The sequence below is a fragment of the Colobus angolensis genome, unplaced genomic scaffold (assembly GCF_000951035.1).
Source record: "Colobus angolensis palliatus isolate OR3802 unplaced genomic scaffold, Cang.pa_1.0 Scaffold61, whole genome shotgun sequence".
In the NCBI taxonomy this organism is placed as follows: Eukaryota; Metazoa; Chordata; class Mammalia; order Primates; family Cercopithecidae; genus Colobus; species Colobus angolensis.
In genome coordinates, this window is record NW_012119710.1 from 3,851,473 (window position 1) to 3,863,821 (window position 12,349).

The following is a 12,349-nucleotide window of genomic DNA, read 5'->3' on the forward strand; positions in this document are numbered from 1 at the left end:
GATGGTCTCGATCTCCTGACCTCGTGATCCGCCCGTCTCGGCCTCCCAAAGTGCTGGGATTACAGGCTTGAGCCACCGCGCCCGGCCTTAGAATATTCACTCTTGACAGGTCAGGGCCAGCTTTACATCCAAGAAATAGGGATTCAAAGTTTCCAAATTCAAGTTGGTTAAAATTATACTCATGACACAACCCAAAATAGAGCTGTCTTGCTTAGGAGGCAGTATTTTGAGTCCCTAAGCCAATTTTGGGTTGCATGTATTTTATTTAGCCTTATCTCAAGAATAGGAAACTAAGCACAACGAAGTATAACACAAAGAAGAAAGTGAATCAATATTTTAGCCACATGACATTGAACTTTTGTGGAAGACTTGATTCATGGGGTACTTATGGACACCCTCTACCCTGATTATAAACTCTAAGCTAGTCACCCTCCAGAGGGGATGAATCCAAGTCAGAAGTTAGAAAGATATAAGAGCCCTGCTAATGAGAAATTAGCAGGCAGTACTTACATCCTATAAGTGCGATACATAATTCTGTCCACGGAAAAGCAGTGAAAGAAGGCACAAGACCATTTAGAAGTGGTTTTGAGACAAAGACAAAGACAATGAAGACTGAAGGATCAGACATTTGGTTACAATACATTTACCCAGACACTCTGTCATGCATGATAATGGCTACAAGAACTCAAGATTATGTTACAGGACAGGCTGTGAGCACACAAGGCAAAGGCCATAGAGATGCTCTTAGACAAGTATCTCTATCTACATACTTGAGTTTGGAAGACATGTCCTCAGCTGGTCCCTTGCGTAACATGTTGGCATTGGAGCTTATGTTCTGTGCACGCTGAGGTTTCTCTTCCACTTGTTTTATTGGTGCAGCAGAGGGTCTCTTTGCTGACCGCTTAATCCTCTCCTCGAGCATGCTCATATCCTTTTCAGAAAGCTGTAAAAAGAGGCCAAATTTAGAAACCTAACTGGATAACTCAATAGTATCTATTTTTATATCAAAACAAATAGAACCTTCTATGTTAGGACATGTTTACTTTCAAAGCACAACACTTCAAAATGAACTACTGTTAATACCTGCCTAGCTGCTAACAGGAAGAGGAGATATGAAAGAAGGAGAGGGGCTGGGCACAGTGGCTCATGCCTATAATCCCAGCACTTTGGGAGGCCAAAGCAGGAGGATCACTTGAGCCCAGGAGTTTGATACCAGCTTGGGCAACATGGTGAAACCCCATCTCTATAAAAAGTATAAAAATAAGGTGGGCATGGTGGCACACGCCTATAGTCCTAGCTACTCAGGAGGTTGAAGTCAGAAGATCACTTGAGCCTGGGAGGTCGAGGCTGCAGTGAAACATGATCACACCACTGCCCTCCCAGCCTAAGTGACAGAGCAAGACCCTGTCTCAAAAAAAAAAAAAAAAAAAGGAAAGGATAAAAAAGAAAGCCAATTAGTAACTACAAATAAAAAGGTCAAAAATTAAATGAAGCTTCCCATTTTTTGTTTTGTCACCACTATCTAGCTGTGTGACTATGGGCAAGAAACTTCATTTTTGGTCATCTATAAAATTCCCAACTGCTTTATATTCTTCACTGAGTAGTAGTGAGAATTAAATCAGAAAATACAAGTAAACATATTTAAGCCCAGTGTAAATATGACACTATAAGGTAACTGAAGACAGAGGTCCAGACTCACTCAAATGAAATAAGAGGTCAGAGGCAGAACCTAATGTGAGTGGAAAACTGGCTCGTGACTGTAGCTCAAGACGTGATCTGACAGATACTAGTATCCACACTATACACAAGTAAGCACTTTCTAACCAAAAACTTGATGCAGTAAAAATTACAGAGCAGACTGCCAGGAAGAATTTAAACCCGGGACTAGCTCAGATTTCTTGATTCAAAAATAGCACTCATTTCTAAAGCAAATTTGCTATGAATAGAATGCTCAGAAAAGAAAACTTGATTTCCATTAAAACAGCCTAATCAGAGACACCTCAAGGGTCCCTCCGGATTCTAGGACACATTGATAGGTTGAGTTGACTAAAAAGTAGTAAAAACTTAGCTACAGTTGAGAGGACAGGAAACCTAGCACCTAGGAGATCTTGCAATTCTTTTCACAACATGCTGACAGTGTTCAGAGAAGTCACTCACATTTCCAATCAGTTTGAACACCTGATCCCCATGTACATTGTACACCGTTACAATGGTGTTGAGTGCAGCATTGCGTACAGCATTGTCACGGTCTCCTATGTGAACAGCTATTTCCTTTAAGGCTTTTCCTGGGGTTGGTTGGCAAACATTCATGCCATAGGACTCAACCAGACATCCCAGCTCTTCCAGGCACTCTGATGGGGGAGAAAGGCTAGATTAATGAAGCAACACATATTTGGGATAGAGACTTATTCTTACTAGAGAAATTTCCCTTGGCATATATGAAGGACTTAAATCTGACTCTGGCTCTGCCTAGGATTTTTTGTTTACTGCCTTTTATCAGTTAAAAAAATGGTATTTCAGCAAGTGCTCCTGAAAGGAAGAGATGCCTGTGAGTCAGATGGCCCCTGTGCACTTGATTTTGTCACCAGGGTGATACTGAGTGGTGCCTGTATCACCTGATACCATGGCTCCACCAGTGTGCAACTCATCACTCTCACAGTCTAAATCAGGAGGTTGGAATCAACTACATAGGCATTGGAGAAATTTATTTGTTCATCTATAAACTATTTCTTCTATAGGCTACTGCTGCAGAGATTCACATCTCAGTTTAAACTATTTGCTTCACCTGCTCTCTGCTTAGAGTTTTTGGATTTGGTTCCTTCCATGATAAAGGGAAACATCTTGCTAGCTGGGTAGACAAGGCACATCCGGTTCAGGATGGCACGAACATCTTTACGAATGACATCCTTTGGTTCTCCAACCTAGTCAACAAGGAAAATAATGATTAAGTGAGGCATTTCCTAAGTAGCAATGATTCTCCCATGCATTACTATGTTTTGAAAGAATAGGGAAATAGGGATGAGTAGGGAAGGTACCATGATATAATCAGTAAAAAAGGGAGAGGAAATAAAAGTAGAGAAACTGAGGTCAGCTGGGAACTTAAGCAGTCTCCCAGAGAGAGAACACCACATTACCTTGACAACAAGATAGGGGATGAAGGAAGATGCTTCACTCTCAGTAAGATGATATTCTTCCTCACTTAGCAAGGTGAAGAGCAATTTTAAATATTCTAGTGCTTTCATCAGGACACTTGTATTGGTGTCAAAAAACCTCAGGGTAAGCCACTTTAAGATAAGATCCAGGCAACCAATAACACCTTCTTTTTCACTCTCCAAGTGCTTAAAATAAAACAAAACAAAACTCCCACAAGTAAGAATATACAAAATCTCAATTCTACTAGGCAAGTGTCTCTTAAATTTTATTGGAGCCCAAAAATAAAATGACAGATTTTTAAGCCTTCAATTAAGACCTAAAAAATACACACACATTCATTTATTCTACCAAATAATAAAACAGCTCTAAAAAATAGAGAACGTAGTATATTCTACTTCCTTTTCAAGTCATGCAAACTTCAGATTATTTCATAGGGCTCAGTATTTTTACATGTCTGAGATACATGTATATTTATCTATTACAGACTTACATCAACCATAACAGCCAGGGCTTTGTTATGATGCTGAAAGTCTGAGTGAAACATCTCATCTTGTAACCATTTAGCCACACAGCTAGACATTTGAGTCTTTAGTTGCTCAATGTATTCATCCCGTGGGGTAGTAAAATTCCACTTTAGCACCTGGAAAAAACAAACAGTGAAAAGTGGCTACAGGGTGTTCAACTGAAATGAGGTAGAGAGCCTTATATAATGCAGCTGCAGGAACAATTTAATAAAACTATTTAAAAATTCAACAATATTCATTTGTAATTAAATATGAATGCAGATTTCAAGGTGTCATACTTCTTGAAGCTTAACAACCCTGAAAATCTTATAGGAATACACATTTTTGGAATTCTTTGTTTTTGAGACAGAGTCTCGCCTGTTGCCCGGGCATGGCAGAGTGCAGTGGCACGATCATAGATCACTGTAGCATTAACCTCTCAGGCTCAAGTGATTCTTCTGCCTCAGCCCCCCAAGTAGCTGGGACCACAGGCATGCACCACGATGCCCAGCTAACTAAAAAAAATTTTTTGTAGAGACGAAGTCTCACTATGTTGTCCAGGCTGGTTCTGAATTCCTGGGCTCAGTCAATCTGCTTGCCTTAGCCTCCCAAATTGTTGGGATGACAGGCATGGGTCACTGTGCCTGGCCTTGCAATTCTTACTAAAGAAAAAAAAAATCAATCCTACATGTAACTGTATAACATGGTGGACACTGCTGCCACATCTTTGATAGAGAGAAAATTTGAAATATCTATCAAAATTACGCATATTGTCATTCTAGGAGTTTAATATAGATATACTCACATATGTGTAACAAAGACCTACATTCAAAGATATTCACAGCAGCACTGTTTGTAATAGTGAAAGACAAGAAACAACCTAAATGTGCAACATAGTGGGATAGGATAAAGAAAGGTATATACATATAATGCGCCAATACAGTGATACACACATATATACACAGATACGAATGATCTTTCAGATATTTCAAACATCATTAAAAGAAAATAGTGAGATACAGAACAAACAATATGGCATGTCCCCATCTGTATAAAAGGAGGGCTATATAAAAATATACATATGATAGTAGAGGTACAAAATATTTCTAGAGTAATACATTGAAAAAATGAGTACTAATATCCTCCCTGTGGAGGGATACTGGAACAGAGACATGCTTTTCATACCATACTTTGCACTTTCTGTACTGCAAATAATTTTTAAAAAAGATTATGCATTTTGAAAACAAATTTAAGTACCTAATGAAATCAAAGCAACATAAGATAAATGACTGAACTAGCCATTTATACAGTCACAAAATCTGCCTTGTAAGGTCTTGAAAAGAAAGATTAATGAAGAAGCTTATATATCCAGTTAATTAAAAAAAAAAAAATGAATACATTCCATCCTTTGATTTTAAAAATGAAGATACCAAAAAAGCTACGAAATCATTTATTTCTATTTACAGGGAAAAATAGGCAATAACTCTATTCTGTAGTTTATTTGTAGGAATTAATACTCCCATAAACTAAAGAATAATATAATTTATAAGCAAAAGAAACACTTAATTCCTATTTCACAATAACATGGATTTCAGACAGCAAAACTATTCTTGAATAACAATACAAGCAAAAATCTCCTGACGACTCTTTTTTTTTTTTTTTTTTTTTTGAGACGGAGTCTCGCTCTGTCGCCCAGGCTGGAGTGCAGTGGCGCAATCTCAGCTCACTGCAAGCTCCGCCTCCCGGGTTTACGCCATTCTCCTGCCTCAGCCTCCCGAGTAGCTGGGACTACAGGCGCCCGCCACCTCGCCCGGCTAGTTTTTTTTTGTCATTTTTAGTAGAGACGGGGTTTCACCGTGTTAGCCAGGATGGTCTCGATCTCCTGACCTTGTGATCCGCCCGTCTCGGCCTCCCTAAGTGCTGGGATTACAGGCTTGAGCCACTGCACCCGGCCTCCTGACGATTCTTAATCCTTCCTTACCTTCAATCCTTTTTCATCTTTCATCCTTTGCTCTTTTCCATTCGGAACAACAATAAAAATAGGCCCAGATTTGTCTTCATCCTCCTTTAAGCTGGTTTTGCTTGGCACCTTCTTCCCTTGTGCACTCTACAACCAAGGTTCAGGGAATACTGATTAGCTTGGCCACCTCTCCTTAAGAATATGATGCTGCTGCCCAGTAAAAGGGCACCATAGAAAACAGAGAAATCTTTCTACATGATATTTCACACGAAAAAAACATGCATCATAGAATCTTGTATATGTTTTTGAACAGGTTCTTTAGAAATTTTTCTGAGAATATTCTTAAGTAACTGTTGGTTAGTTCTTGGACTAGCATGTTATGTAGTTGGAAAAGCTGCTATTACTGATCATTAGTCTAGGTCACAAACTTTTTGTTTACTGGATGATGTTTTTTTTCTTGAAATCTTCAACATTATAGCTTTCCCTATTAATGACATTCTTTTTTTTTTTTTTTTTTTGAGATGGAGTCTCACTACTCTGTCGCCCAGGCTGGAGTGCAGAGTGTCGTGATCTCAGCTTCCTGCAATCTCCACCTCCTGGGTTCAAGTGATTCTTTGGACTCAGCCTCCTCAGTAGGTAGGACCATAGGCGCCCACCACCACCCCACCCCTGGCTAATTTTTGTATTTTTAGTAGAGACAGGGTTTCACCATGTTGTCCAGCTGGTCTCGAGCTCCTGACCTCAAGTGATCCACCCACCTCGGCCATTAATGACATCTTGAATGGCATTTACACATTTCAAAACACTTAGTTTGAAAGCTTTTCTGTTTCTTTCCATTGATATTTAAATGTATCTCTATCATAATAGTATAACTGAAGACCTTTTGAACTTGGCTTCTAGAGAAAGTTACAAGAAATGCTTTAAATACTTCAGTCACTAAAGTGGTTTTAAAAAATAATCCAAGATTTAAAATCTTCATATCAGATAGAAAGAAAATAGTAAACAATAGTACATATATTTAAGGTAAAATTCAAATTTCTTTACTGGAATCATTATTATTATAAATGTAGCATGGCCACTATTTCTAGTTGGCCAGAATTTCTTTCTAGTATAAACACTAAAGTCATTCAGACCAAACAAATATGAGATCATTTATATGAAACTGCTTTGTAAGCTTAAAAAGATTGGAAAAAAAATTACGGCATTAAGAACAGAGTCAAAAATACTGCAAAACACTCGTGATCAAAACTAAAATAAGCACTCGTTAAATCTGGGATGAGGACAGGCAGACAGGAAAAGAACAACATCATTGGATAGTTTAAATTAATTCACTGAGGAGTTAAAGGGCCTGAGCATAGGGAAGAAAAATGGTTAACTGTAATATTTAGAAGAATGGCCCTAGAGTGTATACTCCAAAATGGGGGTGTAATAATACATGTACTGGCTAAAAAATATTCTCACTCTATATTTTTTCATCAATTACAGGAAGTAAATTAAATAATTCTCTATTTAGATTATTAGATTTACTACCCATGGCAGTTTTGCAATTTTCCTTTTGTAAGTATTAGATAATTAACGCTCTGAATATGTTTATTAGTCTGAATCTTGATAGAGATAATGATAATTTTCTGTGATTTATAAACCTAATTAAATGAAAAAATCACCCAGGGGATAAAGTTGAACATTTGAACACACTGCTTTAAATTGTCCAACTCTCCATGAATACTGAAAGAATTGGTGATGCATCAAAATAAATCCCATTGGGACAAACGGTGTTTCCCTGCAGACTAACTGAAACATCTTCTAGTATGATGACAACAGTGCCAAATTTGAAGGAAGTTGATTTAACTTCCTTTTCTTAAATCCAAATCAACCTAAAGTGTTTATTATGCCAGAGCTACAAATGCTTTCTTTCTCCTTTTTTTTTTTCCCCCGAGTCTCGCTCTGTCACCCAGGCTGGAGTGCAATGGTGAGATCTTGGCTCACTGCAACCTCCACCTCCTGGGTTCAAGCGATTCTCCTGCTTCAACTTCCTGAGTAGCTGGGATTGCAGGTATTTGCCACCATGCCTGGCTAATTTTTGTATTTTTAGTAGAGACAGGGTTTTGCTATCTTAGCCAGGCTGGTCTCGAACTCCTGACCTCAAGTGATCCGCCTGCCTCGGCCTCCCAAAGTGTTGGGATTATAGGTGTGAGCCACTGCGCCCGGCCCTTTCTTCTTTCAATAAAGTGTATCTTTCCCCGAAAATCTACATGAAAGGAAGATGACAGCACCTCTTGAGAGCAGGACATCTCTGTTTTAGGACCTTATTAAAAATGAGCCACAGAAATTTGTATAAATAATTTGATAATATCAATAGCAGTGATGTTCTTTTATATATAATGTGATCCTTCCTAATAGAATGATTCAGTGTATAAAATATATTTAAAAGCAAGTCTACATCAAAGTATACAGAGTTAACCTACCTTTGCTTTAGAGGATAATCCTGGAGCTTTGGCCTTTTTTGGATCAGGTTTGGGTTCTGCACTGCTGGAAATAGAATCTTCAGCAGGTGCTTTGAGAAAAAAAATATATATACTATAAACTTTAACTAATATTTTATTTTGGACAGGTTAAATATATGATGATGACAAGGAAGCCTGCAGTCTTAAATGTATCAGTTTATAAGATGTTTTCAGTTAGTTTTTCTTTTTTTTTTAATGAGACAGGATTTTGCTCTATCTCCCAGGCTGGAGTACAGTGGTGCCTTCACGGTGCTCACTGCAGCCTTGACCTCCCAGGCTCAGTGAATTCTCCCAGCTCAGCCTCCCTGATAGCTGGGACTACAGGCCCGTGACACCACACCCAGTTAATTTTCTTTGCATTTTTTGTGGAGACAGGGTTTCACCATGTTGCCCAGGCTGGTCTCAAACTCCTGGGCTCAAGCAATCCACACACCTTGGCTTCCCAAAGCGCTGGGATTACAGGCGTGAGCCACTGTGCCTGGCTCAGATTTTTTTTTTCCTAATAATTTTTCTCCCAAAATCTCTCTTTAAGCATAAGAGGGAAATTAATTCAGAAAATCTATATCTCATTTACCAACATTTAAACTGTAGTTTCATTTGTTTGTTTAGAGACAGGGTTTCATGATCAGGGCTCACTGTAGCCTTGATCTCCCTGGCTAAAACAGTCCTCCCACCTCAGCTTCCTGAAGAGCTGGGACTATAGGCGTGTACCACCAAGCCCAACTAATTAAAACAATTTTCTTTTTTTAGAGACAGGGTCACATTATGTTGCCGAAGCTGGTCTTGACCTCCTTGTTCTCTCAAAGTGGTGGAATTACAGGTGTGAGCCACCATGCCCAGCCCAGACTGATACTTTTTTAAGGGTAAGGACATCTTTGATATTCAGTATCTGCTACATAGCAAGATCCCAATAAAAGTTAAAACTGAATATGCACGTTAATAAAGAGTTTTACACATGTAAATTTTTTTTTTTTTTTGGAGACTGGTTCTGGCTTTGTCACTCAGGCTGGAGTGCAGTGGTGCGATCGTGGCTCATTGAAGCCTCAACCTCCTGAGCTGAAGTGATCCTCCCACCTCAGCCTCCTGGGTAGCTGGGGCCACAGGTGTGCGCCACCAAGCCTAGGTAATTTTTGTAATTTTTGTAGAGATGGGGTTTTGCCATGTTGATCAGGCTGTAAAATTTCTAACTTTATAGCATCAACAATTTCTATTCCACTAAATTCAAGAATATTGTTAAGCAGTAAGTCTAAAAATGAATTGGTCACAGGTTATATATTATCGAATTTTATTTATTTTTATTTATTTAGTTTGAGACAGAGTCTTGCTCTGTCCCTCAGGCTGGAGTGCCGTGGCGTGATCTTGGCTTACTGTAACCTCTGCCTCCGGGATTCAAGCGATTCTCCTGCCTCAGCCTCCTGAGTAGCTGGGATTACAGGTGTGCACCACAACACCCAGCTAATTTTTGTATTTTTAGTAGAGGTGGGGTTTCTCCATGTTGGCCAGGTTGATCTCAAACTCCTGACCTCAAGTGATCCACTGGCCTCGGCCTCCCAAAGTGCTGGGATTACAAGCATAAGCCACCCGGCCTATTACGGAACTTTAGTATCAGGATAAAGAAATCAAGAATTTTCCCTTAAAGAAGGTTAATAAAGTAGATTAAGCTAGATTCTCCCAATTCCTCTTCTAATTATAGTATCCAGGAGCAGAAAACAGTTGTGGAAACCTTAAATGTAGGATGCAACACTTCAGAAAGGACTATTTTGATGTGCCATTCCAAAACTCCTTTTGGGGTCAGGTGTGGTGGTTCAAGCCTGTAAGTCCAGCACTTTAGGAGACTGAGATGGGAGGATCGCCTGAGGCCAGGAGTTTGAGACCAGCCTGTGCATCACAGCAAAACCTCATCTCTACAAAAAGTAAAAAATTTAGCCAGCTGTGATGGCGCATGCCTGTAGTCCCAGCAACTTGGGAGGATGAGACACAAGGAACACTTGAGCCCAGGAGTTCGAGGTTGCAGTGAGCTATGATCATGTCACTACACTCCCTCCTGGGTGACAGAGCAAGACCCCAACTCTAAAAACAAAACGAAACAAAACAAAAACAAAAAAAACCGTTTTAGAATTAGAAACCAAATTAGTCACCTTTGTACGCTTAGTACAGTTTCTAGCATAAAATAGGTACTTGACTACTTGACAAGTGTTTGCGAAAGGAAAGTAAGGAGAGAAGGAAGGAGAGCTTGGATCTACGCTGTAAGGAAATGTGATTTAAAAAAGACAAGGCTGAGGGTCTTTTTAGAGTTCCTCAGGGCTATTTCCTTCCCCTTTAACCCTCTTAAGATAGAGTTACCTGATGCAGGCTGGAATTTGGCTGGAGCAGACCCTCCCATTGGTTTAGAAGTTGCTTTAGCGGGTGGAGCAGGCTTGGCTGGCATGTTAGCTTTGGCTTTCTCTAGCATGGCCAATACCTGATCTTTAGAAGTTGGCTAGAGAGACAAAATAACATAAAAAGTGAGAGGTCACATAAATGATAAAGTCATACAAAGCTTATGAACAAATCCTCTGTCAAACAAATGACTGAGCTCCTGGTTTTGAAATGCCACTGAAGTAAGGGAGGCAGCACATGGTGTCAGAAGTCACACACATTATGAAGTCACACTAAGGTAGGTATCATTCTAGAATGTCACAGTTTTCACCCCTGTGAAGTCAGCAGATTTTTACTTCTACACTGCTTAATATTTTATTTTTGCTTGTTATGGTTTCAAATTGAGACTCACAGGAAGTAATATGGTTTTTTGCTCATATAAATTCATGTTTAATATATATATTTTTTTGAGACGGAGTTTCGCTCGTTGCCCAGGCTGGAGTGCAGTGGCACGATCTCAGCTCACTGCAACCTCTGCCTCCTGGGTTCATGCAATTCTCCTGCCTCAGCCTCCCAAGTAGCTGGGATTACAGGCATGTGCCACCAAACCTGGCTAATTTTTTTGTAGAGATGGGGTTTCACCATGTTGGCCAGGCTGGCCTTGAACTCCTGACCTCATGATCTGCCTGCCTCGGCCTCCCAAAGTGTTGGGATTACAGGCGTGAGCCACCGTGCCTGGCCCATGTTAAATGTATTTTTTTTTTTTTTTTTTTTTGAGGCGGAGTCTCGCTCTGTCGCCCGGACTGGAGTGCAGTGGCCGGATCTCAGCTCACTGCAAGCTCCGCCTCCCGGGTTTACGCCATTCTCCTGCCTCAGCCTCCGGAGTAGCTGGGACTACAGGCGCCCGCCACCTCGCCCGGCTAGTTTTTTGTATTTTTAGTAGAGACGGGGTTTCACTGTGTTAGCCAGGATGGTCTCGATCTCCTGACCTCGTGATCCGCCCGTCTCGGCCTCCCAAAGTGCTGGGATTACAGGCTTGAGCCACCGCACCCGGCCAAATGTATTTTTTAATAGCTTTTAACAGCAGTAGCAGCAACAAGAAGTAGTACCTTTAGTTTCCCAGTAGCCTTGGCCATTTTTTCATATCCTAAATGCATCATGAAGAATGGCAAAGCATCTTGGGCCTTCTTTCGCACATCTCCATTTCGATCTTCTAGGCAAGAGTAGAGATGAGGAACACAAAGGATAAGGTCTGTAGGGGTGGAACGAAGAGTAGGTAGTTTCTCAGCCAGCCAGCCCAGAAGCTGCCAAAAGAAATAAAGACTAGTTACACACTTCATTAGTCTCAAGCGCTGAATTAGCTTTCACACTGTAACTTTTCAATATGAAATCAGTACTTTTCATAATTCAAGAACTGTGCTATATTTAAATAATATATTCAATGATGACAATCATCTTTAAGATAAGGACACATTTCTTTGGACTGTATTTGGGTATTAAATTATAAAGCTTTAATAGTTCTTAATACATCTTAAAGATGAAAAAGTTTGACTTATCTCCCTTTAGTTCTGAAAAATATTTAGCTAGAAGACCCAAAGCACTTACTGTGATCAGAAGGTTACAAATTTTACCAAGACTTCTATTTTTTGCCTTATGTTGACATTTTTTTCTATATATCCCTAAAATAGTTCATATTTGTATTTTTAATTTTTGAGACAGGGTTTCACTCCCATCACCCAGGCTGTAGGGCAAAGGCATAATCTTGGCTCGCAGGCCAGTGGGATTGACTTTAGTCATGCAGCATAATTCCTTGGAGATTTATCTGAATTGTTGCATTTACCACCAGCAGTTTGTTCTTTTTTTTTGAGACA

General features: G+C 39.8%; 1 protein-coding gene across 1 annotated transcript in view; it reads right to left on the minus strand.

Annotated features, from left to right (window-relative positions):
* CKAP5 (cytoskeleton associated protein 5) overlaps window positions 1–12,349 on the minus strand; it is a 106,941-nt gene that overhangs the window by 17,959 nt on the left and 76,633 nt on the right. Inside the window, exons 24-32 of the mRNA XM_011963557.1 lie at window positions 11,588–11,782; window positions 10,464–10,599; window positions 8,082–8,170; window positions 5,638–5,763; window positions 3,644–3,793; window positions 3,135–3,338; window positions 2,786–2,921; window positions 2,158–2,351; window positions 771–943 (exon numbers count right to left, since the gene is read on the minus strand). Coding sequence (XP_011818947.1) covers window positions 771–943; window positions 2,158–2,351; window positions 2,786–2,921; window positions 3,135–3,338; window positions 3,644–3,793; window positions 5,638–5,763; window positions 8,082–8,170; window positions 10,464–10,599; window positions 11,588–11,782 — 1,403 coding nt within the window. The remainder of the gene's footprint in view (window positions 1–770; window positions 944–2,157; window positions 2,352–2,785; window positions 2,922–3,134; window positions 3,339–3,643; window positions 3,794–5,637; window positions 5,764–8,081; window positions 8,171–10,463; window positions 10,600–11,587; window positions 11,783–12,349) is intronic.